At 33.9% G+C, this 20,455-nt stretch overlaps 4 protein-coding genes and 1 long non-coding RNA gene across 5 annotated transcripts; 2 read left to right on the top strand and 3 right to left on the bottom strand.

The window, feature by feature from the left end:
* Positions 1–1,096: 1,096 nt before the first annotated feature.
* LOC149901235 (uncharacterized) lies at positions 1,097–4,241 on the bottom strand. Its single transcript, XM_090111900.1, has 2 exons — positions 2,687–4,241; positions 1,097–1,205 (listed from the first exon to the last, which is right to left on the bottom strand). The coding sequence occupies exons 1-2, from the start codon at positions 4,207–4,209 to the stop codon at positions 1,160–1,162; spliced, it is 1,569 nt and encodes a 522-aa protein (XP_089968026.1). The 5' UTR covers positions 4,210–4,241; the 3' UTR covers positions 1,097–1,159.
* Positions 4,242–5,408: 1,167 nt separating this feature from the next.
* LOC149901234 (uncharacterized) lies at positions 5,409–7,244 on the top strand. Its single transcript, XM_090112004.1, has 2 exons — positions 5,409–6,964; positions 7,159–7,244. Exons 1-2 carry the CDS (start codon positions 5,409–5,411, stop codon positions 7,202–7,204), a joined length of 1,602 nt encoding a protein of 533 aa, XP_089968130.1. The 3' UTR covers positions 7,205–7,244.
* A 292-nt stretch (positions 7,245–7,536) lies between these two features.
* Positions 7,537–10,081, bottom strand: LOC149901233 (calcyclin-binding protein). The gene is made up of 5 exons (XM_090111707.1): positions 9,872–10,081; positions 9,581–9,791; positions 9,078–9,284; positions 8,361–8,529; positions 7,537–7,749 (listed from the first exon to the last, which is right to left on the bottom strand). The coding sequence occupies exons 1-5, from the start codon at positions 9,893–9,895 to the stop codon at positions 7,656–7,658; spliced, it is 705 nt and encodes a 234-aa protein (XP_089967833.1). The 5' UTR covers positions 9,896–10,081; the 3' UTR covers positions 7,537–7,655.
* Positions 10,082–10,309: 228 nt separating this feature from the next.
* LOC149901232 (uncharacterized) lies at positions 10,310–11,874 on the bottom strand. The gene is made up of 2 exons (XR_016457675.1): positions 11,773–11,874; positions 10,310–10,571 (listed from the first exon to the last, which is right to left on the bottom strand). It is a non-coding gene; the product is annotated as an uncharacterized LOC149901232 (long non-coding RNA).
* On the top strand, positions 11,632–17,256 carry Ing3 (Inhibitor of growth family, member 3). Its single transcript, XM_090111605.1, has 11 exons — positions 11,632–11,804; positions 12,052–12,123; positions 12,225–12,422; positions 12,626–12,767; positions 13,119–13,221; positions 13,336–13,425; positions 14,029–14,155; positions 14,711–14,825; positions 15,273–15,362; positions 16,273–16,408; positions 16,710–17,256. Exons 1-11 carry the CDS (start codon positions 11,777–11,779, stop codon positions 16,827–16,829), a joined length of 1,221 nt encoding a protein of 406 aa, XP_089967731.1. The 5' UTR covers positions 11,632–11,776; the 3' UTR covers positions 16,830–17,256.
* The last annotated feature ends 3,199 nt before the right edge of the window (positions 17,257–20,455 follow it).

The raw sequence follows: 20,455 nt of genomic DNA, 5'->3' as shown, positions 1-20,455 counted from the left end.
CAATATATGTTTCGCTCTACTTGTTCTACTTGTTATTTGATACTTCATAAATCGTATGGAAATGGAATGGATGCAGAAAAAGACGTAAACTTTCACGCATAAAATACTGAACGGTGAACCGATGAACTTGTTGACAATGTCTCTGAGTAGAGGAGACCGTGAAAGTTCGACCTTCACCGATCTGATAACCAAAAAAATGAAAATGATGAAAGAAAATCGATTAAGTAGTTAATCAAATTTAAAACCCTCACGCAACAAAAAGGAACAAATAATGTTACAAACTTCCCGACAATCTTTAAAATTATGTTACTACAAAGTTACCATTATAATTATTAAAAAAAAAAAACACAAAGTCGTCGGGGCTGCCAATTGCCATACCATCATTATCTACGTAGTTTGTTTTAAGTTTATGCTTAATTGTTTCTATTGAGATTAAAACGGGAAAGGAATTGACTATGGCAGCCCCGACGATTTTGTTTTTTTTTTTTATAAATAATTATAATGGTAACTACACGTTTCTGAGAGAAATTATCTCAAGACAGAAAGCCGACAGACAAACAGATAGACGGACAACAAAGTACCGTTTTTTGCCTTTTGAGGCTCGGAAGTCGGAACCCTAGAAATAAGAATAAAATAAGTATTCAAGGTGGCTCCCATACAAAAAACCCTAAACAAAACTTTTTTTGCTCGATATTAATATCGATAAGACGTGGACACTCGAAATATTCACAACACAATAGAATATTCACAAAGAAAAGAAAATAATAATTAAATGAAAACCTTAGAATAACTACACATTTTTTATCCTCCTGTTACATATTGCCTATTCCCGTGGCCTATTCGATACATTAAAATTAATTTATTATAAGCTTTGAGAATTGAACAAGGTTGTACATATTTCAGCTTTCATGTAGGTAGTTTAGTAAGGTACAGGGTTATTATTTAGTTTGTGGATGTAGGTATATTATATAATGTATTTTTTTTATAAATCAGAATAAAATAAATTCGTGCATTAAAAAACAGGAAATCAGAATAACCATATTTTATTTCATATAGTAAAAATTTAAGTAGTCTATACACATTTAAATATGTTTGTAACAATATATTCTTAGAGAAAGGTAATATTTTCGAAAAGCGTGCCGATGAATATCATTATTGTTCAATCAATCTTCATAGCAGTAGATAGAGGAAACCACCCAAAGGATCTGTAAGATAACATATTTAAAGTTAAAACTTAATTAAAAGGTAAAACCTGCTAGCTTTGCCAACGGTTGCAGACTTTGCCATAGCCAACTTCTGAGGGAAAAAGTGTAGTCACATCTTAATATCAGTTTTTTGTCATTTATGCATGCCTGTATAGTAAAATTTATGAGTTAAATGGCAACACCGAATGAGATGTGGCAACCCAGCTTGTTTTTGAGATGTCATTTTCGGCGGTTACTTTTTTCGAATGTTGGCGGTATGAAACTTAGTGCTCCGGAACTTTTACAAAAACAAACGGGAAAAGCATTGCCTACGTAAGTATTTTTTTGATATTATGTTAACATAATGTTCTTTAGCTAAATAAAAGCTGATTTACTGTGCTACAAGCTACCTTTACTTCGCAATTGGTATTGGTAAATTCAACAACCCCAATCACAACGTCTGTGATGGTGACTTTGCCATGTTAGGGCTGCCACAAAATTTCTGATGAATATTTTAATTAAATTGTCATTGTAAGAACCTACTGACTGGTGAAAAAAAAATATAAATTGTTAGGTAGCCAGGTATGAAATACACAGTGCATGTGCTTAAATGAAGGTTGTTTTACAAAAGGTATTTATTTATTTATTGCACACACAAAAGAAATAGAGACACATAAAGTACAGCTAATAGGAAATAATGTGTACAAACGGATTTTAAAACTTGATTGGATTGGTTCCTATCAAGTTTAAAATAACAACAATTTTTATATTCAATCAAGATCATATAAATAAGAATTTGTCATTGTTTAAATCTTTTAGGAATGTCGTGTAATGTGTGATATTAAAAAAAAGTTAGTTAGTTTAATGAATACTATTTTTTTTTGTTTTATTATGTAAAACAATTCAAAGTTAAGAAACTAACTAGAAGTAATTGATTGTTTTTTTTTTTACTTTTACTAAATTGTTCCTACTACGAAAACATTTTTATTTGACAACCCTAACCCTAACTTCTTCTTATATAGGAAATATTTTGGAAAGGTTGGTGAATTTGCCACCTTCTTAGAGAGTTAAATTACCAGTGCTAAATAATATAAAGTTTTTACTTTATTTTACGGGATATAGGAAGAGTGCAAATATATTACTTTTTAACCTCATAAACTCCAAAAATTTCATTTTTTCTTTCATATGGCAAATTTACCAGAAGTGACAGCTAACTTTGCCATAATTGTTTTTATGCTTAAAATATTATAATTTACAAAAATGAAATAGATATTTAGTAATAATGTAAATTTTCATGAAATTTAACGTCTAGGTGCAGGTTACTCATTACGTTTTCATACAATTATATTTTTTTAAAGCGAATCACACTTTTTGACACATGAAAAAGTGGCAAAGTAAGCAGGTTTCACGGTATAAAAATCTCAAAAGTACACGCTAAAATAACCTAATTTTTGCTAATATTATGTACTCAGATTTGAAGTACGCAAACATGTACCACTCACCTGGTCTTTTTCATATAATAATCATTTTTATTCATCGCTTTAACCAAAATACTACACAGGTATATGCCTTGTAAAGTGTAAAACAGTATTTGCCAATTCATCATTCCAGTTTTTTCTTCGTTTTTGAATGAATTTATCAATTTTCTGGATACGTCTAAACGTGATCCGTATTCATCAGTATCCCTCAACATGTTGTTCCTTCTTTCATGCCGAGAGGCAGTTCTCTCCGTTTCACGGAAAAGAATTTCAGATCTTTCCCTCAATTCTGATCGAGAAACACGTTCTCTATCTTCACTACGGGCATCTCTAATATTCAATCGTGACAATGTTCTAGAAGGCTTCCTCATTTCGGAAATTCCTTGTATTTCACGGACGAGCGCTTTGCTATTTCTGGCATATTGTCGGCCAGCGAAATCCCTCTCCATATCTCTAATTTCCGTAGACAAGCTTCTTGATTCCCTGCGTCGATTTCCGCCTAGTCTTTCTAGTTCTCTTTTTGCTCGTATAATATTAATGTTGCGTTCACGCATATTTTCAGTTACACTATTTCGGAGGTTTGAACGTGTAAGGGATCTCGATCGAGTATAATGACCTCGAACAGTTCTTTCAAAACGGTCTCCGGCTACATCTCTATTTAGTGTAACGCTAAATCGTTCACGCTTTTGAGAGTTGATATCCCTTAAGTCTTCCGAAATAGCAACACGTTTATCGACATTGCGTCGATTTTCTATTGAAATGCGTCTTTCCCTTCTCACCAGGTTATCATAATTTCGGCTGCGCATTTCACGAATTTGCTCCCGTACCCATGATCGGGAACGGTTTGGGAGAACATTAGTCCTTTGTCGGGTTTCTTGTCTTCTTTGATATGCATTGCTAGATAATCTTCTTTCTACATTATGGTTTCGCTCAGATTCATCCCGAGAAATATGAGTATTTCGCTCCGGTGCAAAACGATTCTGTGAAATGCGTCTTTCACTTTGCCTTAAATCGTAAACACTTCTTGAACGTGCATTTTTGGAGATTCCTCGACTCCTGCTCAATTTATTTTCATTCGCATCCACACGTTCTGTCAATGATGCAATTTTCCTAGTGTCCAATAGTACCGTACCGCGTTCAAATCTCACATTACGAGAGGCATCATCAAAAGTACGTTTATTGGTCGATCTAACATCGGGAATGATTCTATCTTGATACCGAGAAAGTCTCTGAGATCTTATTTCATTAGTCTTCAAATGCCTGATCGTTCTAGTATGTCGTTGCAAGATCGTATCTACTCGTTCTAGGTTCCGCAAAGAAGATCGTCCGCGGCGGTCATCTCGAATTATGAAATGTTCCGGCGAGAGCTTATTCGGAGAGCTTACTGAGAAACGTTCACGTACGTCTCGATACGTTTGTCGGTCTGAAAGCTCAAAGCGTAATGAACGGTCAGAACGGGATTCCCTGCCATCAACGATATTGCCGTTTGATATTATTGGTTGGAAAATACAAAGCAATGTTAGGAATAGGTAATTCCCGTAATGCATAGTAATCCTGGTTTGGTATTTTTCTTCTTTCCGTAAGATGTAAAACAAGAGACGGTTGCTTGTAAACTGGCTTCGAGGCTGCAGCGGCACCCTTATATACGGCCTGAGAATGAAGGCGATTGATACCGTATTAAACGCTAGAACGCACCTAATTTCAGCATCCCACGCAAAGGCGACACAAGCCTAGCAGTACATTGTTTATTGATAAAAGTGGAAGATTTGTTTATTGCGTGTCTAGTCTAGTTAGTCTTTTATTGTGTGTCTTTTTTTGTATACTGTGTGTCCTTTATTAGGTTATAATTATGTAGTAGGGATGGAACACCAAATTGACTATACTCGCGCCTCAACCAACTGCAGGCGAATTCCGACCCTATATCAAGATTCAAGTTTCGATTTTTTTCCGAATCCAATTTTTAAATCTAATATGTAATTATAAGGGCTTTTTCAATTTATGCGTTTCGTATCGGACCGCTGCCGCACGTTTTCCGTGCCGCTAGTTAACTATAACTTATAACCCACTGCCGTGCCGTTGCAGTACAGTAGCAGTCCGTTACCAAACGCTTAAATTGAAAGCGTATCTGACTGCCGTGCGTTTGTATGCTAGTGCTGTTTTAAATTTATTTGACACCAGTTAAGCCATGGACTCTGACGAAGAAACATTACTGTTAGTGCTCTTGTTGAAGAACATCAAACAAAAAAATAAACAAAAACTACGCCTCCGTAAAAGAGCACCCGTACTTGCACTTGCACTTGAGTACCCGTAGAAATGTAAGATGAGTGAATTAGATTAGACCAAAAAATTAATTTTTAAAGCTCGAATATTCTCTGTCAAATCATACCGATATATCCACAGGATATATCGATATTTTTTAATAAAAATTGAAAGAGCCCTAAAAGTATATTTAAAGCAATTATATAATACCTACTTGAATACCGTTCCCTAAAGAAATTCACCATTATACCTATGTCAAACCGATTAAATTAAATTGAAATCTATTGAACGATAAAATGACAAATATGTGCAATCGTTTGCGTCGTCTTCGCGTGGGATGCTGAAATTAGATGCGTTCTTGCGGTAAATTCAATAACTATTGCTATAATCCCGAACCTGTATAAAAGGCTGCAGTGATATCCTTTAAGCCAGTTCACAAGTAATCATCTTCAGCTAAACAACTAAAATATAGAAAAAAAGGCTGACAATGCGCTGCGCAATTTTTCTTCTCATAGCTTCCTTTAATACTTTTCTAACAGCACATTCAAGAGAAGTTTATGTTGGAAGAGAATATCGTTACGAACGACCTCTGCGCTCTATTCTTTCTTACAATCCATCCTATTTCGGAGATCTCCGAGTTACAAAGCTTATACCAGATAGCAGTTTAACCCGGGAAAATCAGCACATACCATCTACTTTGCGTGGCAGTGCTCGTAAAGATACAAGGATTACTCGTTCATTATATAACATTATAGAATACACTCAGCAGAGAACAAATCAATTTAGAACTAAGAGAATATCTTATGCTCGTGAAGGTCAGCCAGAGAAAGGGCTCTTTACAGACAATCTATTAAATCGAGATGGAAATAGCAGACAATCTCATTTACGAAACGTTGAAGATATCGGAGATTCAACAATCGATCAACGTGCTGTAAACACGAAGCAACACTATACAACAAATTCTGTAAGACGTGAAAGAACATGGCGTCTCTCTGAAAGACATGCTTCTGATGGATATGCTTTGCATAATTTTGATAATAATAGAAAAGCAACTTTAGAACTAAGAGCAACACTATCGAGAATTAGACAGACGGAAAAATTGATGGAACGCATGAATGAGCGTAATTTTGTTGATGCTAAGCTTAGAAGAACCAAAAGGAACACTAAACAGATACGATCAAGAAGTGTTGATAGTTTAAGACAGAGTGAAAAACGAAATACCAGGTACAGTGGTTCACTTGAGGACAGGCAAACTGTAAAAATAGAAAGGTTACGTTGTTTTTCATCATATAGAGAAAAGAAAACAACACAAACTGATTATGCTCTACGAAACCGAGATCGTACTCGTAACGCATTAAGAACTCGTAATACAAGAAATCTGTTTAGAACGGACATCGCCGCTAAATCAAGTGATATTTTAGAAGCATCGGATTCTGCTAATTCACAAGATACAAATAGTTTTATGTCACTTAGAAGAGAAGTCCGAGGACACATTGGAAGGACTCAACTTCGTACTTTTCGAAGAAGTTATACTCAGAGTCGATCTTTAAAGCAATCGAATTGGCCAAATAACAGACAGATTTTGAGTACTATACGAGAAAATAATGAATTAGAATATCTAAATAATCTAAACAGGGAGACGCGATCTGTAGTAGCACGCGGAACAAACAGAGACATCGAAGTTAGGGATTTACGGAAGGAATTTGTAAACAAACATTATGCTAGAGATAATAAAATGCAGGGTCATTTCAAAGATACATGCAACTTAGATAAAGATCATATTAATAGATCTGAACGAAGATCACGGATGTTCTCTATAGAACCGATACGAGCTATACATGGACACGAAAGAAAGAACATGTTACGCGAAACATCTAAACATTCGCGTTTTGAAGCATCAAGGGATATATTGAACCACCCAGTAAATGAAAAGTACCTATTATTGAATTGGACGACTCTGTTTTATATACTACAAGCAATCTACTTATGCAACATAGTAATACAAGTATTGACTCAATGTGAACTTACAGATAAGAAATCCAAGTAAGACTATGTCATTCATAGTTCCTATTTCTAGTTTTTTAAAGAAAAAATTTTTAAGTTCACTACAGAATTTTTTTTACTTTAAGTACTGAAAAGTTTTCTGTAAAGTTCATTCCTAATATTTAAATGCAAAAATATTTGAATATTTATTTCCTCATGTTTTACATGTTGTAATAAAAACATTTCATTTTCAGGGTCCTAAATTGGCTTCCTTTTGCTGAAAAATTGAAGATAGATTGAGAAAAACAGTGGAATGACACCTATTGTCAGAAAAACCAATAAAAGAAAATACCTATTAAATTATTCAAGCAATTTGTTGATGATTGTTGATTTCAAATACATATTAAACTTAATAAATTTATGGCATAATGCAGATGTATTTTTTTCCCTTCTGTATACTCTAGTCCTTAATTTTCTTATATAGTTTTAGCACTCAAAATTCCCTTATATATCCAATGGTGAAATAATTTTTAAAATTTGTCTCGAATTCCTGAGATAAGCGCGCTCAAACAAACAAACTCGTCAGCTTCATAGATAGATATAGATAAGTATAGATAAATAAAAAATACACATTATTTTACATGATTTATTTTGAAGTAAATCTTCATTCATTAACATAAAGCTTATGATTATAAGAGAACTTACATACTAACTTTCAGATACTCAAGCACTCAAATTTGCAGAAATTTCATCACAGGTCTAAGGTATCAGTTTTATTTTTGTGTTGTCCTTCATACCATGCTTTAGAAATCATTCTCTTCATTTCATCATCCCCTGTTTCATACCTAAAATGGACAATAGTAAATAAGAAAAAATTGGTTCTTTGTAAAGTAGGTTCACGATCGAGATGTATACGTGATAACATAATGCAGTGGCAGTGCTCGAGATGAGACGGGAGATCGGTCTGTCTCTCTCTCGTTATACCTGCGATCGCGCTCGTGAGGTTTTGGTGTGACACAAGTTTCTGAACATGTCACCCGACTAAAACGATTTTAAAAACGTTATCACGTTAAAAAAAATTAAAATATATAATCACATGTTAAAACTACAAGGTTGTTTTCCACCATATTCATTTAGCATTTGAAGCGATACTATTGGTTCTTCACAAACACATGCATCCTCACACATCGCTGATGAAAAAGCACCCTTAGAATGTCTTTAAATGTTAACAGAAAATAACAATTTTCCATTTAATCTATACTAATATTATAAAGAGGAAAAGTTTGTAATTATGTATGTATGGTTTTCACACATAAACCTCTCAACCGATTTTGATGAAATTTGGCACAGACAATCTTTAGACCCTGGGAAAGAACATAGTCTACCTTTTATTGCGAAATGTGTACCACGGGCGAAGCCGGGGCGGACTGCTAGTAATAGATAATATTGAACTTACATATTCTTCATGAGACTCATAATAGATGCCTGAGGGTCCTTATTGTCCATATCTTCGGGATTTGTCTTGAAACGACTATTGCGTTTGTCATCAAATTTCTTTTCAATTTCTGTCATGTGCGACCACTTCATTGATTTGTCAGATTTTGCAAGGAATATGACAACCATATCTAAAACGAAAAATATTTTTAAAAATTATACACAATATACATGTGTTATTTAAATTAACCTAAATAGTAAATATTGATCATATTCATTACATCACTGAGTGCCCAAGTTTTGCAGTGCAGATGTTTAGATTGAAAATCTTCAGATATACTAATGCAAAACACAGTGAAATTAGCAATATCTAAAAACTTATTCATATAGACATTTCATTTTCTACATGTGACTAAATATAAGTCTTTATGTCCATTGTACAAAATATACAAGAATATGAAACATTGAAAAATATAAGCGATTACAACGCGGTCACATTAACTTGACGCATGGGCCATGGGCAAAATGACAAAATGACGGCATCGAAGCCATGCGGCATGGCTTTGATGACGATATTTTGTATCGGTAACAGAGATGCTAACCATACTGACGATTGCCGGGCGAGCTAAGGGAATGCGGGGGGAAGCAGGCGGGTTTTCGCATTCCAGCGATGCGCCAAGTTAATGTGACCGCGTTGTACTTACTAGATATTGAAAAATACAATATTAAAATTACTCACCTGTTTTCTGCTTCCAATGACATTCACCGACAAGGACTGGGTAGAGCAATTTATTAATTACTAATGTGTAATCTTTATCGTCCAAGTTTTCAACAAACAGTTCCATGGACTTCTCAGTTATTTTGCAATAAACCTGTTCTTTAGGCAGAGTGTGTACATTTTTAAGGGTTACAAACACCTTAATGTATTTGTCGGATTGATCCCAACCTGAAATTATAATAGATTTGATTTGACAAACTTATTGATATGATAATTTTTTTTTAATGAAACAGAAAACTGATTTACTTGTATGCATTCTGTTTTTTACTGTTTAGCAAACCATTTAATACGAATGTTCCTCAATTAGATTTATCATTATGTTTTATTTTGATTACTTCTTATTAGAGAGCGGAAACGAGTAGAACACCGACAAAAACAACCTCAAAATGAACGCTTCTAGCAGATCGATGTATTATAAGCAAATTTCAAAATTATCGTAAATAAATTGTTAAACTGACACTTACCATACCCATTTAATTTGATTTGATATCTCTTGTTCTGAGCAGGTACCGAAGATGCCGCAACAGACACTTCCATTGGAGTTTCTTTTGACTTCTCTTTTAAATCTATCCATTCTGTCTCCAATTTTCGAATTTCAAGCGACAATAAGTCTTGAACTTTTTTACGTTTGGCCTGTTTCAATAATGCTTGCAATTCTTCAATATCGCTCTTCAGCTGTAAAAGATTGTATACGAAAAATTAAGAAAGGTTCTATAATATTATCACAAATCACTGAACATAAAAAGGAGTCTTACCTCACTAATTTTTGTATCGGACATAATAGTGGTTGCTTTAATTAGAGTAGCAAAGAAAATAATTCAACAATAGATCTTAAGATACGAACTACGAAATTTAATGCTCTAAGCACGAAATAGTCAAATAGAATATTAATTTAATAAATAATTTGTATTTCGAGCGCTTTCAAGAATCAAGAAAGTTCTAGTCAATTACTTCATACTTGCTCTGTAGTCTGTGGTTCTAGTGGAGTTCCACAGAATATAGCGTAAAATTCACATTTCACTCTCACTGCCACAGAACATAATTGCAGGCGTATTGCGTATAAAAATAATTATGCAACCCTATGCAACCATTGCAATTATGAAGTTAAAATGTAAATTTAAAATAGTCATATGGCACAATTTAAGAAAGAAGTATTTGAAATCGTAAACTTATCAAAAGTAAAACACCATGCAATTATTCTATCATATTTTATTGTGAAATAAATATACTTAATTTAAATCTACACTGAACTTGTTCCGCTATGTCGTTTTTTTGCAGTATAACCAATTCTGTTGTGTATCTCTTCAACAGTCTTCGAACTGGCTAAAGTTTTAGGGGTATCTTCTTTCGCTTCTTGAGTAGATCGATTTGCTGCTTCTCGCCGAGAATTTTCATATTCTTGTAGATCTTCGAGTTTCAATTTTATTTCCGTCAAAGGTCTGCGTATCATTTTGGCTGAAAATGTTCTTTATTAAATCATTTTACTTTTAATAAGTAAATTATTTTTAGTTAAACAAAAAATTCGGAAAAGGGCATTGAAACTTTCTGGCATATCAACCCGGCCGCCATTTTGATTTTTTTTCAAAATCGCGGCGCACGATTAAAGTTGTATGCATGGATAGAGGATACATAGACAAACAAAAAATGTCTAATAACATAGTACCCTAAAGCGTCACATTACCGAGATATTTGGAGGTAAATATTCACTTATGAGTACAACGACAAACACTAAAAATTGACTTATTACGTGTCTATATGCATAATATTATCTCGAAATAATCACTCCCAGGTAGATTATTATTAATTAACCGTTTATTGGAAGAAAGTAGGTACATTCATTACATAAAAACATACATACTTACATAAAAATGTAAGTAATGTAATGAATACCTAATTTCTTCCTGTAATAATAATAATCTACCTGGGAGTGATTATTTGGAGATAATATTATGCATATAGACACGTAATTAGTCTATTTTTAGTGTTTGTCGTTGTACTCATAAGTGAATATTTACCTCCAAATATCTCGGTAATGTGACGCTTTAGGGTACTATGTTATTAGACATTTTTTGTTCGTCTATGTGTCCTCTATCCATACATACCACTTTAATCGTGCGCCGCGATTTTGAAAAAAAATCAAAATGGCGGCAGGTCGATATGCCAGCGTCCATACAAAAAGTTTCAAACCCCAAATGAATTTTAATATACATAATATGACCTATTCTACTATGATCGTCTATAAAAATGTGTTATATATGTATACGTAATATTTTTTTATTTTTATTTACTAAATTATATTTTTCTAGTGCAACACATTTATAAATATAATTTTTACAAAATAAATCTATCGTAAAAATCATTTACAAATAAAATGTCCATATTAAACTCTATATAGTGTATACCTCTGAGGTGTATACTATATTTGAATAGTCTGTAATCCGTAGTTTCTAATCTATACTCTATGCTATAGTCTATAGCCGTAGAGTGAGAATGTACATTCTCCCTCTACGTCTATAGCAACTTTTCCGGTGACGTTGTTTATAGTCCACGTTGACTGGTATTTGTTTTACAATTAATACGATAATAAACAACTTATTTCATTTAAATAATTATTAGAATTGAAATTTATTAAGTTAACGTAAATAACTGTACTCACAAAAATGTTGTATCTCGAAGATTACTTGGAAAGTAAGTAGACCTTTTGCTTATCACCTTAGCTATTCGCAATCGCCATTACGGTTGGCACTATTGTTTTTTGTTGTGTTTTTTGATCAATAACTCACATTGGCGGGAAATTCAAAATATTTACAAAAAATATATTTTTTTTATTTATATTTTTTTTTTATATTAATTATCCTACGTTTTAATCGTGTTTAATAGTGTTTGATTATATTTGCAACATTTATTTACATACAGAAATTTTTATTTATTACAGTGATCGAACATCTTCCTCAAGAATTAAGAGATCGCTTCACAGAAATGCGAGAAATGGATTTATCCGTTCAAAGTAACTATTTTGTAGTTTGTTTATAATTTTGATGTTTTTTTTTTAAATGTTTATATTTTCTTTAATTCAACAAACAATAATGACATGATAAATTTTCCTAGATAATATGGATACATTGGAAAAACGGGTCCGAATGTTATTCGGGGGATGTCGGCGAGGTGATATAAACACCGATCAGGCGGATACTGAATTTGTAGATATAAAGAAGGGTTACAATAAGACTTTGGAAGAAGCAGATGAGAAAGTAGCTTTAGCAAATCAGATGTATGATTTAGTTGACAGATATTTAAGAAGATTGGGTACGTTATTAAACCATTTTATAATTTTCAACGTGAAACTTTGGTGCATGAATCTTTATTTCAAGTTATTGCATTTAATCTAAATTTAACATATCAAAATTAATAAAATTGTTAAAAATTGCATGTCAGTTCATTTTTTAAAATAGGCTTATAGCAGATGAATCTAAGTTATGTATGTATATGTATTTTCTCTAATTTCACAGATACAGAACTACATAAATTTAAATGTGAATTAGAGGCAGATAACAAAGGAATCACTGAATTATTAGAGAAACGGTCTTTGGATCTTGATACAAACACAAATCATACAACAACTTCTAGTAACAACCATTACAAGGAGAGTAGGTATGTGTTAGATGAGAATGCTTATGAAATGTTGTTTTTCATTTTTATTACTAAAAACTGATAACAGAACCGAAAATATTATTTATCTTTATTTTATATCTGCACTTGATATCTACCAAACATAAAAACAGATATTTACTCAAACAATAAATTTATTAATTTAATTATCCCACTCATCTATATTATTAAGTCGGTGTCTGATAAGTCGTAACTCATATAACAATAAGACACACTGTTATTCTACGCCATTGTTAATCATTGTTACAACTCAAAAATTATCACAGGTCTAGTCTGAATTTATTATTTTTTCTTATTTACAATGTCATGGTCCAAATACTTAACTCTTTATAGATATCGTATTAGAGCAGAGAAGCGCCGTGAAAGTTGGAATAACAGAGACTCGCGCGCACATGCTACAAATGGAACCCTTTCGAGAACTGATTCAGCCATTCAGGTAATCATAAATATAATCTATACATGTTTAGAAGTAAGATATTTCCAAGAATATATTAGGAATTAATACAATGTTTTCAAAATTAAGTGCAGTAATTGTATGTGCATTTTACAGGCTGCATTGGGTCGAGATTCATACTCGCTGGGCCATGCGGGAAGTGCTATTGCAGCAGCTGCTAGTCAAGCTATAGCAGCCACGCAACAGGTAATGTTTTGTATTTATAATACACATTTTGGTCTAGTTTTTACTATTTATTGAAAAAAACAAAAAAAATCTTAACAAGGAATTTATTTAAGCTGAATATAATATAATACCTTTTCGCCCGCGGCTTCGCCCGTTTTGTTTAGAACCTAATCTACACTAATATTATAAAGAGGAAAACTTTGTTTGTTTGTTTGTAATGAATAGGCTCATAAACTACTGGACCGATTTTGATGGAATTTGGCACAGATAATCTTTAGACCCTGAGAAAGAACATAGGCTATCTTTTATTGCGAAATATGTGCCACGAGCGAAGCCGGGGCGGACCGCTAGTATATGATATACTAAAACATTTCCCTTGAATCACTGTATCTATTTAAAAAAAACATCAAAATCTGGTGTGTAATTTTAAAAATCTAAGTGTACAGACACACTGATGGCGGAAAGTGACTTCGTTTTATACTATGTAATAATGACGTTATATGCAGATTCAACACGGTCGTTGAAGGCGTCTATATTGTATTTTTCAACTATTTATTGCAAAAAAATCTGAACTTGAAGTTTATTTAAATTTGAACTGAATGTGTAATATGACGTCATGCGCAGATGCAGCACGGTCGCCGCACGGCGTCGCTGAAGGCGTCGTACGAGGCGGTGGCGGGCGCCGAGCTGCACCACGCGCACCCCGCGCACCACGCGCACCACGCGCACCACGCCACGCACCATGACCACGGTACGTGCATACTGGAGTCTGGAGACTGCACACTACACGCTGTACACTTCACACCACACTACACTACACGTTGCCACTATATGCTGTACACTACACGCTGCACACTACACACCACACTACGGCCGGTTGCAGAGCTTCACCGACCATCAGTGCGTACGTCAGTCGCGCTTGTCATATGTATGGAAATTCATAAAACCGTTCATAGCTAGACCGACCATACGCACGCGTATTGTCATACGTATTAGTGTCATAGTCATACACATTGTTGATGCGTATCGTCAGGACCGATGGTACGCACTGACGGTCGGTGAAGCTCTGTAACCGGCCTACCGTTGTACATTACATACTATACTATACGCAGCAAACTACACACATCACTACACGCCGCATACACATTATACATTAGGGTGTAGACCTCACACTACACTTATACACAATATTTAAAATAATAAAAAATAAATATTGTTAAAAAAAATACTTTCAGTTGATTCTATCATTAAATCGTGTGTTTTACTTAGAACTATATTTAAGATTTTTTTTATAAAATATTGTCAGGTCACGGCGTAGTACCGACGGCCCACAGTCAGACCGCCAGTATCCACGGCCACCACACCACCGTGCACGGACACGCTACAGCGTCGTCCTCCAACAAACGGCATACTAAACAGAAGTAAGTATACACTATACTGGTTTTTTTTTACATAATGAACCAAATAAATTGTGTATAGAAGTATGAATAATAAATTCGTGTATTGGTTTGCCCTCCCTGTGGTTCTGTCAATTATATTTTATCGTATTGACAAAATGCTTAAACAGGAATCGCTTGGACCAACAGGCACATATAAATTTATTCTACTCTTTCCCTCTTAGGTGTGTATTTATTTCAATTTAACATTCGTTTTATTACGAAATTGAATATATTATTGTCAATACATAGTACACAACAAAGTGGCTTTCCGCCGTATGCTAAATCTTTAAAATTACACAACAGATTTTGATGACTTTTTTTTTGACAGATAGAAGGTTCTTAAAGAAGGTTTTAGTACATGATTTGTTGAGTTTTAAAGCAAAGCCGCGTGCGGAAAACTAGTGTACTATAAATAAAATAATATTACAGGAAGAGCAGCTACAGCACATCAAGCAATACATCGATGCACTCGCAGTCCGTAGTCGCGGCCGCTAGTCGCTCTTCGTCGCCCACCGCTGTGTAAGTTTTCGACATAATCTATTACTTAATATTTAGTACATATAACTTAAAGCTTCTTGGATGAATAAGACGGAATGACATGGTGATTATTTTGTTATAAATATGAAAATGTTTGGGCAAGTTAATATCCTGAAAATCGTAAAGATTTTCGGGATATTAACTGAAACTTTCAATTAATCTGATTAAAATTGTGTGGTTCTACATTCATTTGATTAACACAAAAAAAATTAGATATTGCTGTATCATCATAAATAAATAAACTATTTCCTTTTCTACTAAGTTGCTTGGTAGACATTACTGTTCAGTAATAGGGCCGACTTTTGTGCAAATCTGTTATATTGTTCATTTACTGTTTCTGATCTACCTAGGTTATACGATAGAATAATTTTATAAATCTATAAAAATAAGTGGCTCTAATACCTAAAATTTTCTATAAAAATCACAATATGTAATACTAGCTTTCCGCCCGCGGTTTTGCCCGCGCTTTCAAAGAAAAACCCGCATAGTTCCCGTTCCCGTGGGATATCCGGGATAAAACCAATCCTATGTGTTAATCCAAGTTACCCTTTATGTATATGTGTACTAAATTTCGTTGTAATCGGTTCACTTGTATTTGCGTGAAAGAGTAACAAACATACACACACACCCATCCTCACAAACTTTCGCATTTATAATATTATATTAGTAGGAAGTAGGATAGTAGGATTGGGTCACGGAATAATTCTAATTTCTAACCAATACCCGCGGCCCCATCATTAAAGCGGCTCGACGGAACACAGTGGGGTTTTAGTCGGTAAGAATCCGACATAACCCACGGCTCCTTCCCCGGGGGCCGTGGGTATCTTTGGAAGATTTCCCCACTATAAAAAAAAGGATAGTAGGATTGTCTAATAAATATTTGTTATTGTAGCGCGGTGAACAGCACGCTGAAGCCGAGCGGCGAGGAGCACATGGAGGAGGAGTGGACGTACGACCCCAACGAGCCGCGCTACTGCATCTGCAACCAGGTCTCCTACGGCGATATGGTCGCCTGCGACAATCATGACGTGAGTGCTCTTGTATATATTGTAGTGCGGTGAACAGCACGCTGAAGCCGAGCTGAGCCGACGGTCCCGGGTTCGATCCCCGGTCAGGGCAAATATTCGTGTGATGAACTCAATTATTTGTTCTTGGGTCTGGGTGTTATTATATATATATGTATTTATTAAAAATATTATATTTATCGTCGCCTAGTACCCACAACACAAGCCTTAATTGAGCTTACTGTGGGACTAAGTCGATTTGTGTAATAATGTCCTATAATAAAAAAAAAAAAAATTACGACTAATTTCTTGTTTTACTTCGCAGTGTCCATACGAATGGTTCCACTACCCGTGCGTGGGGATCACGGCGCCGCCGAAGGGCAAGTGGTACTGCCCCCAGTGTCACACCAACATGCGGCGCAATCGCGCTAATCGCAAGAATTAATTATAATACATTGAGTTACGTGTACTACGTACTAGAGAGGGCATCGCTACTACACTTTTTTTAACACGAGTTAGAGTCAATCGTCTCAAACTCAATTTTTATTTGTTACATTGATTGGTTTTAATTTATAAGTAATAAGAGGCAGAATATCTACAAAGTGTATGACTCACTAGCCGCCCCGCGCCGCCGCGCGCCTCGCACAGATTTTGTTCGTGATGCCCTCTCTAGTAATAATACCTCAATGTTATAAAAATAATATTCTTTATTGAAACATGATTCTATAATTCCTTTATTATTACTACGCTCTTAAATATTGTACTACATTGATTTACTGCTCTAGATAGCGGTGATATCAAAGGCTTATCTGCACAATCTATAGATTTGTTATAAAATTTTTATATGGTATTATATATTATGTAGTACTAGCTGCTCTTGTTGGTCTAAGCGTGATGATATACAGGGTGTCCCACTATTGGTATACTAAGCGCGAAGGAACTTGTAGTTTTGCATACACTGATCACGTAAAAAATACTTTAAAAAAAATTACGTCCAAAATTTTTTGCTAAATTTTTCCTGAAAATCCATGTTTTCTTCTCTAGCTTCGCGTAGCCGGCATATACCGCTTCTCTAATATGAGCATTTTATCTATGAAAACATAATCTTAAACAATAGCTCACGTGCTGGTGGCAAAGTTGGGCGGCTCGCTTGTTATGGGTGTACACATAGAGTTTTAAGAATTCATCTATTTGAAAAAAAAAATGCGTCTGGAATTTTTTAATTATTTTTTACGTACTCAGCGTATGCAAAACTATAACCTCCTTTGAGCTTAGTATACCAACAGTGGGACACCCTGTATAGTCATAGCCTTCCTCGATGAATGGGCTATCTAACACCGAAAGAATTTTCCAAATCGGACCAAGTAGTTCCTGAGATTAGCGCGTTCAAACAAACAAACACTTCAGCTTATAATATTAGTATAGATATGGTATTATATTATATGTGGGACAATCTTTAGCGAGTATACTGTTGAACAAATTGGCTACTAAGAAAAGGTCAGTTATATAACTAATTCCAGTACTTTATCTGCATTATTTGTATTAGTTACGTTAAAAATTGAACACTTTCATCATTTCTAATTATTTTTACCAAAATAAAATAATAAACAACCTATGATATTTTTAACAACCAAAATAATTTTGCCATGACCTTTAGTACGCTAAAACGTTGTCAAGTTACTTGCCATAATTTCCTCAACGAATAATCTGTATTTAATTTAAGTATGATTCTCGTCAAATATTTAGTTACAAACATTGTTAAGAAAGAGAAAAAAAAAACTTATCTTTCTCATGCCTGTATATGCCTTAGGGCCGATTTTTCAATCCCGAGATAAACAGTCTAATATCTACCCCTCGAATAGATTTATTCAATTATTTATCTAACTCATAACGGCTCGCCTATTTTTCAATCGTGATTTATTTGATGAACAACTATCTGACCAAATATTTCCATATTGGCAGCTCTGCTCTCGGAGTGGCGAAACAAACATATTAAATTAGTCAGGTTAGAGCGGGATAGAGTCAACTCTTGCAATTTGTCAACAACCGTCATTATGACTCACGTCTTGTCTCGGAGCAATTAACAAGCCTGGAGAAGTAACAATTAATTGAACAATAACGCACTAGTTTGGCCTTTTTAGCTTATGGCAAAATGTCATGCGAAAAAAGAGGACAGATATATGTCAGTTCGACAGTTTGAAATGACATGGCTCCATTTCAATTTGTTTTGATCACCAGTCTGGTGATCATCGCTTGGTTATTTTCATTATCTTTTTTGAAATGAAAAACGAGTGTTTTAGTTTAATTTGTTATTTTAGGAAAAGACAATTGACTAAAGATAACATGGCTTGTGTTGCTTACGGCTGTAAAAGCCGTAGTAATGTGAAATCGGACGAAGATAGAAATTTATCATTTCACAGGTTAGTGTTTTTATCAATTTTTTTGTTAATTGTATTATAAATAAGTTAATTTACCTTATTTTCTTAATCATCTATGTTTTATCTAACCGTAATCATTGAAATGAAATCATAATCAGCTTAGTTTTTAGAAAAAATGCAAAATATAACTTCCATAGTGTTGTGCAATTATCGATACTTGACCGTATTATTATAGTACTCTTTGATACTTGAGTAGGAACGAAGTACTTCATTGATAATGACTGCTTTAGGTTAGGAGAAAAAAAAAGGTATTTAAGTATGGATTTTATTGTTATTTGCAGGTTTCTGGCTTGAGAACAATTAAAAGATGTTTGGGTTAAAGCTATAGCACAGGAAAAATTGGAAGCCTTCAAAACATTCTCGGCCTTGTTCAAATCATTTCGAATCAGACGGGAAGAAAAGTAAAGTGCTTTGCAGAGATGCTGTGCCACAAGTTTAAGGTGGCATCTATTTTAAATAATAAATATTGTAATTTGGTAATTAAGTATCGAAATTAAAAGGTTGTAAAAAAAATAAATGTTTATTTGTTTTATTTGAAGCAATTTATTTTAAACTTGTACCAATTTTTTCCTGTGGGAATGAGTTATTTTCCTGCGGTAAATTGTAGCCTATAGGTATTCTGATGTTTAAACTATATAATTGTAAAGTTCCATAAAAACTCATTCAGTAGTTTTTACGTGAAAGAGTATCCAAATATGTCCATTCTTATATATTTTTGCTTTTATAATATTAGTAGGATACGACTATTGATTTGTAAAAAGATCAACCAGGTGGAAGTCAGATTCGCGCACGAAGGGTTCCGTATAATTCTATGAATGAATCTATGAAAACAGGAAAAAATACGTACCTTTTTACGAAACCATAAAAACAACCTAAACCAAAATACCTCATAATATTTTTTTTATAAATACCACTACCATACAATGCCAGGCAGTCAATACGCATCGTAAATGAATAATTCCAAATTAAACGAATCTTAAAATTTGGAATTACCTATCCATAATTCAAAATTAAACGAATCTTAAATTATCTTCAAGCAATTTTATAACTTAATTTTTTTATTTATCGATATTTTAGTATTCGATAAAGTAAAGGCAAGCACTACCTTTTTAGAACAAAAAGTGGCTACATGTGGATTTGAATGCCAAGCAGATAACAGTGTGTTGTCTCTTTCTATCGCATTAATTAGGGTATTGAATAAAAGAGAGCCACTATATAAGAAACGTTCAATTAATTGTTACTTCTCCAGGCTTGTTAATTGCTCCGAGCGTCTTGTATTGCTCTTGTCTTCTATGATTGTTGATTGTTGTTTTGATTCGAGTAAAGAGTTTGGTTAAATTTGTGTTTCAATTTATATATTTTACGATGGAAACGACATACTTAAAGGCAGCGTTCGGCAAATTTTCAATGGCATGGTCATCAGTACTATCAAAAACATCAATTTCAATATGATTTTAATTGATAATAATTATATAGAAAGAGGTTTAATTGTTAATATTCTACGCTCTATGTTATGACATACGAAAATATCCCAAATTTGACGCATCAGTTGTCAACTCAAACGCCTAACCGTCGAATAGCGCGCTGTCCTATTCGTCTGTTGAAAAATTGAATATTTTGTTAACTGAAGAAT

This window comes from Colias eurytheme, chromosome 17, assembly GCF_061535395.1.
Source record: "Colias eurytheme isolate Ceu_HAF_F1 chromosome 17, ilColEury1 Martin Lab GWU primary, whole genome shotgun sequence".
Classification (NCBI taxonomy): domain Eukaryota; kingdom Metazoa; phylum Arthropoda; class Insecta; order Lepidoptera; family Pieridae; genus Colias; species Colias eurytheme.
This window is presented reverse-complemented; position numbering and strand designations above follow the sequence as displayed.